Source organism: Mastigoproctus giganteus, chromosome 1 (assembly GCF_048544385.1).
Source record: "Mastigoproctus giganteus isolate SK-2022 chromosome 1, ASM4854438v1, whole genome shotgun sequence".
In the NCBI taxonomy this organism is placed as follows: domain Eukaryota; kingdom Metazoa; phylum Arthropoda; class Arachnida; order Uropygi; family Thelyphonidae; genus Mastigoproctus; species Mastigoproctus giganteus.
This window is the reverse complement of record NC_143575.1, coordinates 219875020-219895926: the sequence shown is the minus strand read 5'-3', so window position 1 is coordinate 219895926 and position 20907 is coordinate 219875020. Positions and strand designations below refer to the sequence as shown.

General features: G+C 38.2%; 1 protein-coding gene across 1 annotated transcript in view; it reads left to right on the top strand.

The window, feature by feature from the left end:
- The window catches only part of Rad9 (cell cycle checkpoint control protein Rad9), a 237637-nt gene extending 217481 nt beyond the window's left edge, over window positions 1–20156 (top strand). The window contains exons 12-13 of the mRNA XM_090384423.1: window positions 5660–5860; window positions 20131–20156. Of these exons, the coding sequence (XP_090240549.1) occupies window positions 5660–5758 (99 nt within the window). The 3' untranslated portion in view covers window positions 5759–5860; window positions 20131–20156. The remainder of the gene's footprint in view (window positions 1–5659; window positions 5861–20130) is intronic.
- Window positions 20157–20907: the final 751 nt, after the last annotated feature.

Below are 20907 nucleotides of genomic sequence, written 5' to 3'. Positions count from 1 at the left end.
CCCTTGAGCCTTGCACAATCTCTCCAGAGCCGAATTGATCGACAAGGCTTTCATCATATACTCCCTCCTATCGTGTCTGGGCAGAATTGCAGACACTTTCAAATTCAACCCTAATTCACGGTTTTTTTTTCAACAGTAACCTGTACTTGTTAAGTAATTCCATCGGTCTCCTACTATTAATATCATTAGTGCCAACATGAACAACAATATCACCTTTTGTGCCCTTAAAAGATGATATCCGTTCTACATCGTGATCAACCTTTGCCCCTGGCAGACATACCCTGGTCCTGTTCCACCTATCCTTTTTACATACCATCTTCCCTGTTTCTCTGACAATAGAGTCACCAACAACTACTAGTTCCTGTGGGACCAGCATATTCTGCCTTGGGGGGTTGCCACTGTGCTGCGTGATGATCAAATGCAACTCTGGCGTTGATGTGGGCAGCTGAGAGCTTTATGCGATCCCCTCAATTTATTTCCTTCAAGAGCATCCATCCTGTCCTTCAAGCTCTCATATAGGCCCATAACAATAGTTTTCGCCTGATTTCCTCACACTCCTTACATCGTGCACACACACACAAAGACATTCCTCTTGGTTCCTCCCGATTGCTCCACAAACATCAAACAAGCAGTACATTTCTAAAGGCTGTGATTCAGAGGACAATCATCCCCCTCAGCTCTCCCCTGAGTCATAGCACTCCCATTAGCTTGAGCCTTTTGCTTCGCTGCTCTGGTCTGAGTCATGATTTCGATTCAATTTCAATAAAATTTCAATTTCAGTAGAAAATTATAACCCTGAACTTGTATCCCAATGCAGTTATAACACTATATATCTATATATATTTTTTTCAGTATCAAATATTATCTCAGAGTTTCGTTATATGACTTCTGTATCAAGTTATGTATTAATTAATAATGTTATGTTTGTAAAATCTAAGTCGTTAGATAGCTGACAAACTGAATGAGAATTTTTTTGCATACATTCACACATGAGGAATTCTGTAAGGAGGGGGAGGACAGAAATTTACTAAACTCCAGCAGGGATCTTAAAGATTTTGTAACAATGGAGAGCAATGTGGAGGAGAAATTGTTGAAGTTAAACATAAAAAAGGCAATTGGGGTGGATGGAATCTATCCGGTTATATTGAAGGAGGCAGTGAGGGAAGTAAGCAAACCCTTAGCCATAATTATGAGAGCATCCTGAGATTCAGGGGAGGTCCCTATGGACTGGAGATGTGCAAATGTATCCCCATTTCACAAAAGGGGTTGAAAAGTGACACAAATAATTATAGACCTGTTAGTTTAACTTCTGTTCCAGAGAAAATAATGGAGTCACTGGTTAAAAAGTGTTGCAGGATAATCTAGACAAGACTACAATAATAGTTCAGACACAGCATAGGTTAAGGGGAGGTTTTGTCTGACCAATTTGATTGGATACTATCACCTCTGATAATATCCAGTTCCTTTATGAATGTGCTCATAAAGGAACTGGATGCAAAAAATAATTTTGATATCATATACTTGGGATTTCAGGAAAGCCCTTGATACCGTTGCACATGGAAGACTGCTTTCCAAATTGGAGCTGTATGGCATTAAGGGCAAGTTGCTATAATGGATAAAGGGACGGTTGAGTGGGAGACAACAGAGAGTGGTATTAAATGGACGCTGCTCTAAGTGGACTAATGTTATTAGTGGAGTTCCCCAGAGTTCAGTTCTGGGCCTATTGTTGTTTTGTGTGTTTATCAATGTTATTGATGAAGGTATATTAGGCTTAATGTCCAATTTTGCTGATGATACAGGTTGACAAGGTTGTTAATGACACAAAGACATATGCCAATGCCACAGAATCTAGAAAAGTTATGTAGATGGGCTGAGAAGTGGCAACTGAAGTTTAATATTGACAAATGCAAAGTACTGCATATGGGTAGCAGTAACCCAAGAGAAATGTACAACACTCCGGGAAGTAGAGAATGATAAAGTCCTGGGGGGCAATTGTGCAATCAGATATGAAGTTCTCTGAGCAGTGCAGACACACTGCCAGAGCCTGCCATGGAGTATTATCAGTGATATATAGGAATTTTGCTTGCAGAGAAAAGGACGTGATTATCCCCTTGTCCTCCCTAAAATGGAGGCCTCATTTTAGGAAGGATGTAGAGTTGCTGAAGTGAGTACAAAGAAGGGCAACAAGATTGGTGAGAAGAACAAAAGGGTGCTCTTACCAAGAAAAGTTTAATATGGAAGTTGTAGCGTCTGTAGACTAGGCACCTGCGAGGTGATCTAATTGAGGTGTATAACTTTACCTTTAGCCAGCCGGTAGTTGATTGCTGGAACAGGCTTACATCTGTTGTTGTGGAAGTTGATAGTTTAAATAAATTTAAGGCTGAATTAGACAAACATTTGGAGTGACCGGATGGGTGAAATGGGAAAGTTTTTTTTTTTTTTTTGGCTGACCCTGTATAAGCTTGCTTTTTTGTATCATATGCCTCAACTAATGCTAGTGCTATAAAGTTCAGGAATAAACCAAATAAATGAAGGAGGTATATTTGCATTGGCAGGTGAAACTAAACCACACAAGGGGGATATTAATATAAAATTTTGGAAAGCAGCAATGATTATATCTTATGGAGTTCACCCTTGGGCAGTACACTGTTGAACCTGCTTTCCAAGGTAGTTGGATGATTAAAGATGCTTACATAGTTCAAGCCAGTATTGAATAGTTACTTTTTTACCAATGCATAAATTTTGATCAATTGATGGTATTTTTTGGCTGATGCAAAATAAGTTTGCTTCCTTGCATTGTTTTTCCTGGTTAATACTTATATACTGTAAATTCCCTTTACAATGAATTTCATTTTAATAAAAATATGATTATATCAAAAATATTTTCAGGTCCTGGCTAACTTCCTTTATTAATAATACTCTGCAAATCCCTTTAGTGAAACAGCTTTGACAAAACATTCGGTACAATGAATTATTTTCAAATTTCACCTATGACTAAAATGTATTAGTTTGCAATGAAAGAAGTTTGTGAAAATTATAAATGACACATAAATAACACCTCTATTGCAAATACAGCTATGAGAGGATTCAGTTGATTAAAAAAAAAAAGTTTTAAAAGATGTGGCAAAAGAATTCTGTTTCACTTAGTTTTCCATTTTTGAATAGTTATGCTTAAATCCGATTAGGTTCAGCATATCAGCAGTTTTTAAACATCACTCCTCCAAAAAACAAATTCCATGGGATGATACATTATATGAGATGACAAAGTTATGTACTTGTTTACTAAACTTAAATTTTTATATTAATGCAAGAAAAAAACAGTTAATTTTTCAAAACAAAAAACGTATTAATACATCCAAAGCAAAAATAAGTTATATTTACTGCACTGTGCCTTTGAAAGTATGGGTAATTAAAATTTTATATGATACAATATTTCTTATAAATACAATGTTTTCAAAATGATGATCTCTGAACAAATATTTTTACTTTTTTTAGTATGTGTTTTTTATTTTATTTATTTATTATTGATTTTAAAGTTAGTATTTTATTCAAATAAAGTGAAAATTACTACTTCTATGTATTAGAAAAGTGTAGGCCTGTGTGCTCTGGATTCATTATTATTGTGGATTATTGTGTGACACAGAGCAAAACAGGATAGAATAAATAATGACAGGTTTAATATTAATTGTAAAACACACATATATTAACTACATACAGTATAAAAGCTTTTGGTTATTATGGTAACCTTCATCAGTCAAACTGACAGTTAAGAGTGTGGAACATGAAGGTATGTACTGACAGTCACGTACATGAAACTGTGTGATGCAATAGTTAATTGTTTGATGTTGAAGCCTGTGGCTGTGACGTATGTGAACGTTGCCAACATTTGTGATTCATCAAAATGGTTGCTTCTGTTGACTGAGGTATTAGAGCATGTGATGTTCAACAGCTCTAACCAGGTATGTCACCGGTAGTGGTGGGTCCTATCTACGATCATGACATCGCGGTATGGGTCAACGTCATGGCGGGTTGACCAGAAGTGTTCAGCAGTGGCTGAGTGTTCTGTGTCTGCTAAGCAGATGGCTCTTTTGTGTTCCAAAAGATGTTTGTCGAGCCGTCTCCCCGATGTAGCAGCTAGTGCAGTCACGGCAAGAGATGCGGTAGACTAGACCACTTTGTAGTAAGGTGGGAACCGGTGGTTTCACTCTAGAGATGAGGGATCACAACTTTCTGCCTGGGAGCTGTATGCACTTTATCCCATTTGTGATTTTAGGACCCTATAAGCCTGTTGTGATAGGTTTGGGTAGCATGGGATAAAGGCACTTGCAGTTGAGTCATTACCTCGGATGTTCCTGTTGGTCGCTACATGGTCATGTGTCCATAGGTCACACCTGTCAAGGGTATAGCCACACCTCGCAAGATCTGCCTTTACTTTAGCAATCTCAGTGTGCCTCTCATCTACAGAACTAGAGTGGGTCCAAGCACGGGTTAACAAGGTCCGTGTAGTGCCAAGAAGATGGCTGCGTGCATGTGCTGACCAAAAGTTGGTAAATTGGCCAGCACACATTGGTTTACGGTAGACAGTTGTTTTAAAGGGCATGCCCTTGCATTGGACAAGGGTGTCTAAGTATGGTAGGGTATTGTCTGATTCTAGTTCTGTGGTGAATTTTATAAAAGGCGACAGAGAATTGAGGTGGTCTAAGAGCCGGGCACCCGAATTTCTTGGGATCGCCACAAACACATCATCCACGTAGCGACACCAAAAGGTCATGGGATCTGATACATTCGTAAATGTACGGCCCTCTAATTCTTCCATCACAATATTTGCCATGACTGAACTAACTGGAGAACCCATGGTTGTGCCGTGCACCTGTTGGTAAATGGAGTTTTGAACATAATTGTGCCACCTGTTAAGCATAGTCTGAGAGTGGTGGAGATATCATCTGACTTTAGTTTGGTCCTGCTGCCAAAGGTCTGTTCGTTATCCAAGAGTTCCTTTGCACATGTGATGGCAAGTTCCACTGGGATGGAGGTGAAAAGCGACACTACATCAAATGATGCCATGATTTGGTCTTCTGAGATGGATAGGGTTTGAATCCGTCAAACATCAAACAATTAAATAATAATAAATAAAATAAATTTTCTGTTTATACTCCGGGACGACTAAACGGTCAGAGGAGTTCACAAGATAGATAGAATACAAGAAACAGCACCGTATTCGGTGGTCACGGGCTTGAACCCCGGTCACTCAAGGCACGTGTACTTATGCACCCACGCGCCTGACCACTAGGCTACGGCGGCCTTACTATTGTATCATGCAGTTTCATATACATGACTGGCAGTACACGCCCTCATGTTCCACACTCTTAACTGTCAGTTTGACTGATGAAGATTACCATAATAGCCGAAAGCTTTTATACTGTATGTATTTAATATATGTGTATTTTACAATTAGTATTAAACCTGTCATTATTTATTCTGTTTTCCATTTCAGTCCGTGTCATACAATAATCCATCATAATAAGGATGTTCTGTACTAAATATTTCATCTTTTAACTTAGTGTCAGTTTGTGTTAGTTTGCTAGTATTCTTTCTCTCACTATTTATTTTTATCTGTATTTAAATGTTTACTTTTCTTTTTTCTTTTTTTTTTTTCAAGTTTCGGTCAGCATTTCTGGGCTTATCTCAAGCAACAGAATATACTTCCATGGCTCCTGATCCTGACGAGGTACTTGCTGAAGCCAGTGATGAGGACTGAACTTCACACACAGTTACAACAATAACTTGTTCTTATATTTTCGATCCCATCTCCCTCCTCAAATTTGGCTAAAGAAAAATTTTATTTTTAACTACATTTAAGGTATTTTGCCTATTAGCAGAAATTATATATTATATTTAAGAATTATCTGAAAAAGATTTACCAATTATTTGAAATTTATATTGTGCACAGACTGAATGTAAAAGCACTTTCAGTTATATTTTTAACATGTTCCAAAATGCTAAAATTTTTCTTGTATCTTTTGTTTATCTTTCGTTTGTAAATTCTTATTGCCAATAAGACACAAAATAGTAGAATTCAGTTTAGTAACATTTTTTAAAAAAAATCAGAACAGTTATGTTCCGTGTAATCACAAAGTTTAGACCCAAAATGTTTACTAGTTCAGATGAATCCCCTTTGAAGCAGTCTCCTTGACACTCTGCATACTGATTCCAGTGCTCCTGTAATTTTTGGAAGCACAGAAGTTATTTCTTATAAAAATTTAACTAATAATATTACACATGGTTAAAAATTGAACACTCCTCACTAGATCACAGACATGTTTGATTAAATCATTGGTTTTTGAACCGAAGGGTGTCTAGCGTGAGGATCATTTTGATGGACAAGAGGCTATTTTTAAACTTTGCAAAACCACTGAAAGTCTTCACATGATACAGCATCATTTTTATTTTCAGTAAAATTACCAATTTTGAAATAGAATGAAACATAAAACACTTTCACTTCGATGCACAAGTTAATTCAGACTGATTGATAAATGGTGATTTCATACATTACTATATCCAATGAGTCATAGAAACATTATGACAAGTTGCAACTTGCTATGACACCACAATTTCAAGATACAACGTCCCCATACTTTTTGATCATATATTTTTGCCTATGCATTGTATATAGAAAGGATGCTTTATACATGTCAAACCAACATTCCATATTGTGCAGAATGTATGAAAGAAAAGTACAGTACCTTCAAACTCAGTCAATCCATTAATCTGGCAAACCACCTGAGAATCAGCAAATTTAGAGCAGATTTTGTTTGCAGGGTCAGAATTTCTCCTAGGAACCATAAGTTTTTACTGGACCCACTACATCGAGAAATTTTCTGGTCATTTAATTGTCTAATTGCTATTAGTGAACATGTTAGCCACTCATTAATGTTAAGTGATAGATTACTCAGTTTATGAGTTTTGCTATTCACGTATGAAACATTAGAAAGAGGCAATGTTTCACTAAACCTGTCTAGTGAAATTTTTAGAAGTTTTATAGTGCCATTTGTAAGCTCCCTCATTATGGACACCTGTAAGTGGTGAAGCTGCTGGTTCATTAGATTAGCATTGCTGGGTCAAGCACCCACTCCTGCCCCTGAACTGTGCATATAACACAACCAAGAATGTGAGAAGGGGAGATGGAGACAGAATAGTTGACAAACAATATGAAGCAGTCCAGTGAAATTCCTAGTGGGGAAGCTGGATTGCAGATGTGCTTCTGCTGAGAACTGTACCAATGTCTCTCTGTTTAGGTTATAGTTCTAGATTGCCATCACTAGAATCTGGCATGTTTGCTGTGTGCTGCAACCATGGACTTGCTGGAGGAGTAGCCTGGTGGTTGGGAGGGACTCAGCTTTAATACGCCATTTCAGTCCCTGTTTTGGCCAAGATGGGAGGTCCTGTGCTAGCCCATTCAGGGTTATTCAGCTAGAAGTCTGCTTTGCTAGGGACAGCTGCATTCCAATAGGTCTCCTTTCCTTTCCTTTGGTCTTGGGACGGGGTGAAGACCTGTTGGATGCATGGATATAGTATCTAGGTAACTCTGGCACCCTAAGGTCAACTATACTCTAATAGGTTTCCTTTCCTTTGGTCTTGGAACAGGGTGAAGACCTGTTGGATGTATGGATATAGTATCTAGGTAACTCTGGCATCCTAAGGTTTACTTTACTCTGATAGGTTCCCTTCCCTTCCCTTCCTTTCCTCGGGACAGGGTGAAGGTTTTCTTTCCTTTGGTCTTGGGACAGGGTGAAGACCTGTTGGATGTATAGATATAGTATCTAGGTAACTCTGGCATCCTAAGGTTTACTTTACTCTGATAGGTTCCCTTCCCTTCCCTTCCCTTTGGTCTTGGCATAGAGTCAAGACCTGTTGAATGTATGGGTATAATATCTAAGTGGCGCCTCTGTAGCCAGGTGGGAAGGAACAGCAGTGCGTAGCACACGCTTCTTGATTAGACAGGGGTTCGAGCCTGTCACCACCAAATACGGAGGATGCGGAAAGGTCAGGGAATGACCACCGCATATCCTGGAGCAATATGGCCTTAGTTGCTAATACTCCTAAAAACCAAACAACAACAACAACATAATATCTAACTAACTCTGGCATGGATTAGGCAGCACATGCCTAATCCATGCCTAATACATGCCTTCCAACACATGGATTAGGCAGCAAACTCAAGTAAAGGAGTTCTTATCAAAACTAAAGAACTAAAATGGTCTTGGGCAGGACACATAGCTTGAAGACATGATGACAGATGGACTAAGAAAATAACAGAATGGTATCCAAGAGGAGCTAGAAGAAAACCTGGAAGACAAAGGCAGAGATGGATAGATGAAATTCATGAGTTTGTAGGTAGTAAATGGATGGCCAGTGCTCAAAACAGAAGGAACTGGAAAGTTGCTGGAGAGGCCTTCATCCTGCAGTGGATTGAAAATGGCTGATAATCTCTGGCATCCTTCTTCCATATACAATACCTGCTAGTTTGTGAGTGAACATCCCACCATAGGGCTCCATGGTGATTGGAGAGACTTAAAGGTGCCATATTTTATTACTCTACTTCTATGAGTAATTAAAATTTTTCATCTTCCTCTGGACCCTCCACCAGGGCCTCACCTGAACAAGAAACCAAATTAAACACAAATAATGCCTGTACATCATTTTCTCATTATACATTCAACGAGAGAAAAGGAAATTGGTAAAATGCCACCCTTTTTTATATAGGAGCGACTTGAGGGGTTGACAGGTTCTCTGAAGTCAATAAAATATCTTAGATTGGGGCATTCTAATAGAAACTTCCTTGGTGCGGCATTCTGAACTGCTTCTCCAAGCAACATCCCTTGGAGACACTCCATTTAAAAGTTTCACTGCATACAACACTTAACACATCATATGACGTAATTGCTGATTCTGATCTTGAAATATCTGAAGAGAATTTATGCACTGTATTAAGCGACCAAGGGATTGTGTATATTAAGATAATATCTCTGTGTAAAAAGGGGGAACTAGTCCTAACTAGAGTTCTTATCCTTACTTTCAATGCTTCTGAGCTGTCTACTTCCATCAGTGCAGGATACCTGAGCTCTCCATAAGACTCTACTTGCCAAATCTGTTGTGTTGTTTTAGGTGTCAAAAATATGGTCATGCTGAGATGTCTTGTGGTGCTTGTTCCTTCTGTGGAGGAAAGGGACACGGCACCAAAAGATGTTCTGCCCTGAACCTGACATGCTTGAATTGTAGCAGTAAACATGCTGCAAATCAAGAGCATGCCAAAGGTAGGAAGATGAGAAACAAATTCATAAAATCTAGGATCGAAGATGGAGCAAAATATCTCATATGCAGATTCAGAGAAACAGATAATGTCAGTAAATAATAATGGAAACTGTTCTGCTCAAATTGGCTTTGAGAAAGTGTTGTGCATCAACACAAACTGATATTTCAATCCCACCACATAAGTATTTTACACAACTTTCCCACTAGTTATTGATGCAATCACATGAAATAAAAGCAGTCTACTCCTATTTCAATAAATAATAAAGCCATCTAAAGAAAAATCCCTCTTCCCACACTAAAACGTAGCCTGTTAATAGTGAGCCACACGATGCAACAGAGGTAAATGAAGAAAAGAAAAGTGTGGATGATCCTATTTTGGATCTTTATCCTGAAGAAAAAATGGATACTGGATGCCCTCTATTCCCAAAAAACAGAATAAAAACTTGTATCACTCTGGATGATAATTAATGGATCCACTGAACTCAAATAATAATGGCTAAATTCTTACAGTAGGATTGTTGTGGATTTCAACAAAATATGAAGAATGTCAAATTGCTTCTTCATAAAGAACCTCTTTGCTTCTGTTTGGTGGAAACCTATTTAAAGACAAAAAAATGACCCCACTCTGCATAACTTTTTACTACTATCTATAAGGACAGGAACAGAGATGGCCCAGACCATGCAGGAGTTGCAGTCCTGATGAGCAACCATCTCCTTTTTCATTTAGCAGTAGGGTTCAACCTCACAATCTGTTTTATATATATTTGTCTCTTGGGACAAACATCTCTCAGCCACATTTCATTGATCTTATATTTTAATTGCCCTCTCCAATCTTACTTCTTGGACATTTTAATGGACACATACCCTATGGGGTAGGGCAGATATTAATGAACAAGGTTATATTGTCGAACGTATGCTCATATACAGAGGCAGAGATTGATGGCAGAGAATGTAGGCATGTGGGAACCAACACTCACTTCCACATGCCTACATTCTCTGCCATCAGTCTCTCCATCTGCTCTCCTTCCCTGCCTTCTTTTCTCTCATGGGAAGTGGAACAGAATCCCTATGGAAGCAGTTAGTTCCCTGTAATGTCTATCATTCTGAGTGAACAACCCTGATATTCATCTAGAATTCCATGGTGGAAGTTTGATCAAGCAGACTGGAGCACATGCACACAACTTACAGAATTTGATACTGTTATAATCCGACAGGAATCAGTTGATGATGCAATAATAGAGTGTATCATCCATGCAGCAACAATTTCAGTCCCAGAAACATCCAATTTCCTTGCTCTCCAAAGCCATGGTGGAACCAAAGATGTAAAGAAGTAAGAAAGGCACAAATTCGGATTGGGAATCTTGACGCTACCCTAACATTTTCAGTGGTAGGGTAGCGTCAAGATTCCCAATCCGAATTTGTGCCCAAGTGCAATTTATATGTCACCAGAGCCCAAAAAGAATACTGGGTCCAGTTCTGCCAAAGTTTAGGGATAAAATTCAGGATAAATATATATCAGCTCTCTCATCAATATTAGAGTATAATGGGCATATAGTTTCAGACCCAACTGCTATTGCCAGCACTTTAGTAGAAGTGTTTGTCAATATCTCTGATGGAACATCTTACTTCCCAGAGTTTTTGGCTCTCAAGAAACAATTGAGAAATAGACACTTAACTTTTCCTCAAACAGTGCTACCCTTATAACTTATCATTTGCTAAAGAGGAACTGGCAGCTGCACTTGCTACCACACAGAGCAGTGCTGCAGGACCAAATGATATATGGTATGATTTGATAAAACACCTTCCTTTAAAATCATTAGAGCATTTGCTTCTTCTCTATAATTGAACTAGTAGATCCTGGATTGTTGGCTAGGCAATTGTCTTTGGATTTCTAAAACCAGGAAAGGATCCTAAAATTTCCAGTAATTATTGTTCCCATCTGACCAGCTGCCTATGTAAATTCTTTGAAAAAAATTATCAATGCCTGCCATATATATTACCTTAAAGCAAGTGACTATTCTAACAAGACACAGTGTAGCTTCTAAAAAAATCAGTCCACTTTGGACCACTTGTTTCATAATACTTTCTTAAAGTGTGAGCATTTTCTTTGACATGAAAAAAACTTATGTTGAAACTTGGAGGTACAGTATTTTAAAAGACTCATTTATCTGGTCATCTCAGAGGCCATCTTACTGGGTTTTTTTTTGGTTAAACTTTAGTATACTGTACTAGCTCCGACTAATTCCAAAGAGTGACGTGAATCACTGATCGACATGCCTAGAGCCCCTCCTACTGGTTACTTTGCTCACAATGATTGGGAGCTTGACTAGTTTACTTTTAGCAAGGTGCCAAAGAGACAGGTAGAGCTGGTACCATATACTAAAGAAGAACAGTTAATCTTTAGTATATAGTACACCCTCCCCCTCCACTGGATTAAAATTGAAAAATTGTTATCTAATTTTAATCCAACAGTAAGGGAAAGAAATTCACTCTAAGGGAATCTAGTTCAATTTTTGCTTGAATTCTCCTTAATTTTTATTATTATTATTATTATCTATATGGTGCAAGGAAGCCTGAGGCCTCCTGCTGCACCAGCCAAAAAAAAAAAAAAAAAATTCCCGAGTAATCTTTAGTTCCCGAGTAATCTTTAGTATATGGTATCTTCCTTCTATTTGTTGCTAGATTAAAATTGAAAATTACTTTCCCAATTTTAAACCAGTGGCAAAAGGTGGGGGGGGGTATAGAGGTCAGGTTCACCAGCTCAGTCTAACACAGACTACTGGCTCACTCTATTGCAAACTAATTGTAATTAGCAGCCTATCAAAGCAATAAGTGGGAGGAGCTATCGTGAATTGTCACCGATCACATCACGCTTTGGAACGATGAGTTGGAGCTAGTACCCTATACTAAAAATTAACCCTGCTTTTATCTGTGATTTTTTTACTCTTCAAAATTATTCTTTCAACATCTAGAACTAACTTCTCTCTTGGGTGTTTTGCCAAGAGAAGGTTGTTCCTCGAGGCTCTGTCCTTATTGTTTTTTCATTCAACGTGAACTACGTTACAGAACAGCTTCCTCCATCAGTAAGCAGTGCTCTCTGTGTGTACAATTTTACCATTTTTTTTTTCACTCTTGCAACACTAGAGTTATTAATTGACTATTGCAACATGCTATTAACCACCTTAGTTCCTGGTCTCTGGCTAATGGGTTCAAGTTATGGGTTAAACTCAAGAAGGAAAGGGATGAATCAGATTGGTCCACTGGATATTGATGGTTCAACAGTTGAGGATCCTGCTCAGGGGTGGCTAACAATTTAAACGAGTATTTTGCATCTACATTCACGCATGAGGAGTTATTCAGGAAGGAGAATGATGTAGGTAAAGTAAACATTGGCAGTGAGCTAGATGATTTTGTAATAACTGAGAGGAAAGTGGAGGAGAGATTGTTGAGGATAAACATAAAAAAGGCACCTAGGGTGGATGGGATCTATCCAGTTATATTAAAGGAGGCAGCAAAGGAAGTAAGCAAATCCCTAGCCATAATTATGAGAGCTTCTTTGGACTCAGAGGAGGTACCCATAGACTGGAGATGTGCAAATGTAACCCCAATTCACAAAGGAGGATCAAAGGCTGACACAAGTAATTATAGACCTGTTAGTTTAACTTCTGTTCCAGGTAAATTAATGGAGGCACTGGTTAAAGAAGCACTGCAGGATCATCTAGACAAGAATTCAGTTATAGCTCAGATGCAGCATGGTTTTGTTAAGGGCAGGTCTTGCCTGACCAATTTGATTGGATACTATGATGTAGTCACAAAAGAACTGGATGCAGGGAATAACTTTGATATTATATATTTGGATCTTAGAAAGGCTTTTGATACTGTTGCACATGGAAAACTGCTGCACAAATTGGAGCAGTGTGGCATTGGAGGCAAATTGCTGCTATGGATAAGGGGATGGTTGAGTGGCAGAAGACAGAGAGTGGTAATCAATGGACACTGCTCAACGTGGACTAATGTTATTAGTGGAGTTCCTCAGGGTTCAGTGTTGGGTCCGTTGTTGTTTTCGGTGTTTATGAATGATATTGATGATGGTATAGGCGCCTCCGTAGCCAGGTGGGAAGGAGCAGCAGTGCATAACACACGCTTCTTGATTAGACCGGGGTTCGAGCCCGTCACCACCAAATACGGAGGATGCGGAAAGGTCAGGGTATGACCACCGCATATCCCGGAGCAATATGGCCTTAGTTGCTAATGCTCCTAAAAACCATATAACAAACAAACGATGATGGTATATCAAGTTTAATGTCCAAGTTTGCAGATGATACAAAGGTTGGCAGGGTTGTTACGGACACTACTGACGCTATGCTGCTACAACAGGATCTGGAAAGGTTGAACAGATGGGCTGAGAGGTGGCAAATGAAGTTTAACATTGACAAATGTAAAGTACTACATATGGGAAACAGTAACCACAGAGCAACGTATAAACTCTGCGGTTCTACACTGACAGTGGTGGAGAATGAAAAGGACCTGGGGGTAATTGTGCAGGCAGATATGAAGTTCTCTGAGCACTGCAGACGAGCTGCAAGAGTAGCTTATGGTGTCTTGTCAATGATATACAGGAATTTTTCTAGCAGGAATAAGGAGGTGATTATTCCCTTGTATAAGGCAATGGTTAGGCCACATCTTGAGTACTGTATACAGGTCTGGAGGCCTCATTTCAAGAAGGATGTAGAGCTGCTGGAACGGGTACAGAGAAGGGCAACAAGATTAGTGAATGGAACAAAGGGTTGCTCTTACGAAGAAAGGCTTAAGGTTTGCAAATTACAGAGTCTGGAGACTAGGCACCGGCGAGGTGATCTGATAGAGGTGTATAAGGCTTTGAATGGTTTGAGCATGCTCAATGCCAATGGGATTCTTCATCTTGCTCAGAATAATCACCTCAGAGGGCATAAATTCAAATTGAGGAGGGACGGATGTTGGATAGATGTGCGGAAATTTGCCTTTGGCCAGCGGGTGGTTGGTTGGTGGAACCGACTTCCATCACTTGTTGTTGAAATTGATAGCCTAAACAAATTTAAGGCTCAACTGGACAGGTATTTCGAACGAACGGAGGGGTGAAATGGGAGTGGTGTGTTTTTTTTTGTTTTTTTTTTGGCTGATGCTGAATAAGCTTGCTTTCTTGCATCATATGCCTCTACTAATGCTAATGCTAATGCTCAAGTTTTCCCCTCAAAAGGCTGTGTGCACCTTTGCTGCAGAGAGAATTTTTACCTTGACTCTGAACTCAGGCTTGTACAAAATACAGTTCCTCAGAAACAAAATTTCTGGGACTCATCTTTGATGAAAAGCTGACTGTTCTCTGAAAAATTCATCAGCTCATGGCAAAATATATAAGAAGCTTAAAGATTTTCCGTGCTATTTCTTACAATTTTGGGGAGCGGATAGAAGCATGTTACATCTTTATTGAGAACTTGTCCACTCTAGACATGACTGTGGTTCACAAATCTATTATTTTGCCAAAATTCTGTTCTTCATTGGCTTGATCCAATCAACCACACAGCCATATGCAAGGCCGTACTTATGCACAGGCACATGAGGTGCCAATCTGGGGCCTCACAGATATAGGGAGGCCCCAATAAAGTTAATTTTGACAATCGTTGTTATAATCATGATGTGGAATGAGGAGCTACTTGTAAAAGGGCAGCAGATGCTGGTCACGAAACCCAGAAACACAGCAATGGATGGAAGTTGATTCACTGACCATGTCATCATACCTTCACGGGCTGTTGCGACACAGAGTTTAGTTCAATACTGTTCTTTATATTTTGCAGTATTACAATGTTTGTGTTTAAATCAGTAAAAATAATTGTTTATTTATATGTGCATGTTTTTTTTTCTTGGCCTCTGGTATCTTTAAAGGGGCCCCGCAAGAGCTTAGTGCCTCAGGTCCCGAGAAGTGTAAGTACGTTCCTGGCCATATGAGTTGCCACTGGAGCATTTTGTACTTTGCCCACCAGTCTTTATGTGGAAGCCAGTGAACCATTGATACTTTGATGTCAGCAGTTGTGGCTGCAATTGTTCCCTTGGTATCAGGATCCAAGAGCTAGCTCAAGATAGCTCCATTTCTGCTGTGGATAAGTGGGAGAAGACAAAGAGCGGTTACCAAGGGACACTACCCTTCATGGATCAGTGTTATTAGTGGAGTCAGACAGAGTTTGGTGTTCAGCCCATTGTTGTTTTCTGTATTTATTAATGATATTGATGAGGTTATATCAGGCTTAATGTCTAAGTTTGCAGGTGATTAAAAGGTTGGCAGAGTGGTTAATGACAGAAATGAAGGTATGTTGCTCCAGCAAGATTTAAAATATTAGGCAGTGAGCTGAGGAATGGCAGTTGAAGTTTAGCATTGACAAATGCAAGGTACTGCATATGGGTAGCAGTAATCCTAGAGTAACATATCAACTGTGTGGTACTACACTCAGTGTAGTAGAAAATGAAAAGGACCTAGGGGTAATTGTGCAGTCTGATATGAAGTTCTCTGAGTAGCACAGACAGGCTGCCAGGACAGCCCATGGGGTTTTGTTAATGATATACGGCAATTTTGCTAGCAGAGATAAGGAGGTGATTATCCCATTGTATAAGGCAGTGGTCAGGCCACATCTTGAGTACTCCATACAGGTTTGGAGGCTTCACTTTAGGAAGGATGTAGAGCTTTTGGAATGAGTACAGAGAAGGGCAACAAGATTGGTGAGGGGAACAAAGGGGGTTCTCTTACCATGAAAGGTTCAGTTCTGCAAATTGCAGCATCTGGAGACTACGCACCTGCGAGGTAATCTGATTGAGGTGTTTAAGGCCTTGAATCGCTTGAGCAAGCTCAGTGCTGATGAGATTCTTCCTCTTGCTCAGACTATGCACATGAAGGGATATAAATTAAAATCGAGGAAGGACAGTTGCAGAATACATATGCGGAAGTTTGCCTTCTGCCAATGGGTGCTTGACTGCTGGAGCAAGCTTCCATCTGTTGTGGAAGTGGATAGTTTGAATTTCAAGGAAGAACTAGACAAACTATTGGAGGGGATGGATAGGTAAAATGAGATTTTTCTTCTGGTTTTTTTTTTTTTTTTTGGCTGGTGCTGTATAAGTTTGCTTTCTTGCATCATTTGCACTATTAATACTAATACTAAGATATAAACTTCACATTGGATAATATATCCATGTTAGCCAAGCAGATCCTTTCTCCTTTGAGTATGCATCTTCCATCTATGACCTTACTCTTAGGAATTGGCAGAAAGTTCATACATCCCTATTTATATATCAGCAAATTTTTGCAGAACAGAGTTGAATATTCTGGCTTCTTGCCATTATGTACAGGTGACTTGAAGCCTGAAGATTTTCCCAAGAAAACTGTCAACAGACAGATTCCCCATGAATGTAGTATATGCTCTATAACTCTCTAAGTGTATTACAGCTTTTATCACAGAAGAGGTGTGCTCCTTATCCAGTTTTGTGTAGGGTGCAGCAATGTTACTCTGTCTCTCTGAGAGTCAAACTTTGTTATTTTCTTTTGCTGGATGCCTAGCCATGTTGGTATTCACAGGTAATGATTTAGCTGGTACAACCAACTATTATCACAGTGGCAAGAATCTTATCATGGGTACACCACCACCACCACCATCACCAAAAGGCTAAGGCACCTCCGTAGCCAGGTGGGAAGGAGCAGCACACACTTCCTGATTAGACCGGGGTTCGAGCCCGTCACCACCAAATACGGAGGATGCGGAAAGGTCAGGAAATGATCACCGCATATCCCCGAGCAATATGGCCTTAGTTGCTAATGCTCCTAAAAAAAAAACCAAACAACAACAAACAACCAAAAGGCTGTACCAAACAAATCTGTAATTGCACATTAGCAGTCTAGCCAGCACAGGATTTGTCAGGAGCAAGTTGTCCTTGCTCAGCTCTGCATAGAACATTGTCCACTGACACATTCCTATCTGCTGAGGGCTAATGATCATCCTAAGGTTTGATACTCTGGTGCCTTTTTTAACAATTTGGCATATTTCATTCAAATGTGCATCTTTTAATAATCAGTGCCATCTGACTGAGCAATATACACTCAGTATCTGACTGAGCAATATACACTCAGTCAGATTTTATCAGACAGTGACGTGTCAGGCATATTTAAGTTTTTACAACTTATTAATCTTATACAATTTAATTTAGTGGATTTCCTTAGTTTTAACTTTTATAACTACTTTACATTATATTAGTACTTATTATACAAACTGTATGAACTGGATAAACTACTTCAACCTATCGTTTCGTACAGACATTCCACATTCATTAATCTTTCCTCGTACATTGTAAAAATTATCATCTCTCACAAAATTTTCAAAGTTTAAAGTACAGAATACAGCCAATGTCCACTCTTTAATTAGTAATATCAAAATATCAGACACAGACATCCTAGAATCATTCGGCGTTGTATCATTATACACTTAACGTAGATGTAGATTATATGTGCTTAGCTAAATTAAAAGAGTGGCTTACATGTGATATTAATTTAAAACAATGCACCACACTCTCAATAAACAGTATTATCACACATCTTTTCTTATTCAGGCCAGGCATTTTAGGTTTAACTTAGATATTTATGAACAGATATATGGGCTTACAATGGGTCTAGGTATCTCAGAGCCCCACTTTCAGAAATCTATTTAGCTTCCATAGAAGACATCCTAAATCCGTTTCCTCCTACTGTTAAACTATTTATTTGTTACGCAGATGATATCCTCATAGTTTCCAACTAGCAAACCATAGATATTCTCATTTCAAAATTTAATAATGTTCATCAAAAGTTAAAATATATACTTGAACTTGAACAAGACAATAGCATAAACTTCTTGAACATCACCCATACAGTGTTTAAAAAATCCATTTTATTTACACAAATCTATAATGCAGTAAAATACTGTCATTATGAGAATGACTTACAAACAGAATTGCAATACTTGAAGTAATGCTTTCTTAAAAAGGAGTCCCGGATTTGGTAGATGGTTTTTTTCTCTCTTTGAGTCAGAATTTGACATTTTCTTTTGTTGGATCCCAAGCCACATTGGGATCAGGGGAAACGAATTAGCTGATACTGCTGTGAAATTGGCCATTCGCTGAATAATGATTGCCTGTCAGTCCCTTATGCAGACTACATTTTCAACCAGATTATATTCCCAATGGTAAGATCATTGGCACAGACAGGCCATAAATAAACTATATCAGGTTAAGCCTGTAATCACACAATGGCAGTCCAGTCTATGCAGTGTCCGATGAGAGGAAGTTGTTCTTGCTTGGCTCCACATAGGTCATAATCATCTGACACACTCCTAATTGTAAAACTATTTTAACCATTATTCATATTTTACCAGTGCACATCATTTATAAAATAGAGATTTTATTAATCTGGATGAACATTCAGCCAGATTTAAATGAGAGAGACAATATGTCTTATGTTTTTAACTGTTTACAGACCATGAATTTATACATGCCTATCTGAATTTATACTGTTATATTTTGATATACATTTCCATCTTTTGTTGTGGTAATCTGTTTAAGTTACCAAATAGATTTTTGATGTTTTTGTGCTCTTTTTTGTCTTGGTGCATTATGACATTAATTGTCGATGTGCCATAAAACACCAATCAACCATCCAACCATAAAAAGGAAATATCCACATAGTCTCATTCAAAATATTATATATGAACTGAAACAAGAAATAAATTAGAAAATTACTTGGCAATAAAAAACAGTCTGTTTCAAACACAAAAATAATCCTCTCATATCACAGTCAGTTAACCATACGACTTAAAGATGTTTTTTCTTTAAGCACTGACCTCACTTTAGTATTTTCATCTTATAATAAAATCAGTACATATTTTAACGATTATAAAGGTGCTTTCAACTATAATATTGCAGACATAAAATAACATAATATACTTAATTCATTGTCAACAGGGATGTAATACATGTTATATTGGCAGCACTACAATTAAATATGGTGCCTCAAACATATCTAATACCAGAGCCTATTATCACCAAGCCAGCTTATATACACAATATCATACAACTGAACTCAGCCAACACTAATCAAACTACCTTCCAGTTATAAATTAACCACTTTGAAGCATTGCAGTAGAATATTTGAAATACCCAGTTTCAAATATTCTATTGCAATAGTGGCATTAAGAACTAAAAACACCCAGTTTTTAGTTCTTAATGCCAAATCCTCCACAACATTTTCTGTAGTATGGAATTTGAATAACATGAAATTTCCAATGTGCATGATCAGATTGTACCACAGGAACTGGAACACATAAAAACTTTCCTTCTTTCCTTACCATTATGAACCAACTGATGATAATTCAAAAGCTCCCTGTTTGGACTCTTGGTTCGACAGTGATTTTATATAGTGAAACCCATATGATGAGCATTGAGAAAGGTGCACACTTTCCTCTGCGGTTTGATTTTTAATCGGTTTTTAACATCCACACCTCTTTCAAATTAATTTTGTCCATTAACATATAAGCAGTTGCAGTATTTTAGTTTTCTTATCTTTTTATTTTCATTTCAACCTCAAACTAAAGTTTATCCATAACATTAATATAGTTTAATGTAGTTATATAATCTAAATTATATCATTTTATATTGTATATTTATATTTTATGTTATACTACTTGCATTATAGCCTTCAGTTGCTGTTGTGTTATTGAAATCATAAATAATTAGCTTTTGTAAGCAACTTTTATCCATTTGTATTTGCCATAGGTCACCTAAAAGAAAATAAAGCAGCTCAAAGGATTGTGTCTTTTCAAAATGCATTCACAGATTCTTATCTATTGTGGAAAAAGTTGCATTGCTCAATATACTCCATATTGAGACTCCAGTAAAGTGACTGTGTGAAATGTTTTGTTTTTTCCATCTAATTGTATATACCATACATGGTATAGCATACGTTAGAAGGGGAAATAATTTTTTTATATTTACTTTACCTTTCCATGTATTGTATGTCACCTGAATTTAAAAAAAAAGAGTAAATACTACACTTATGTAGTACTATTAACAATAAGTTACAGTATAGAAATGAAATTGTTTTGCAAGTTTTTTCTTATGATAATAATATGACCACCAAAAATCTAGAAATTTTCAAGATATGGCAGATATAAGGTCTCAAGGTTTCTGGATTTGATTCTAGTATTATACAAAAATAGCTCTTTTCATGTGAAAGAATACTGTGTTTATGTCATGGTTAGGCAGATCTTGAACATGCTAGTTAATGATTTTTTAACTTGAATTGTTCATCCCTCGGTGGGGAGCCTCCATAGCCGGGTGGGCAGGTTATTATTGTTATTTTGTTTTTAGGAGCCTTAGCAACTAAGGCCATATTGCTCCGAGAATATGCGGTGGTCATTCCTTGACCTTTCCGCATCCTCCATATTTGGTGGTGACAGGCTCGAACCCCGGTCTAATCAAGAAGCGGGTGCTACGCACTGCTGCTCCTTCCCACCTGGCTACGGAGGCGCCCGGGTGGGCAGGAGCAGCAGT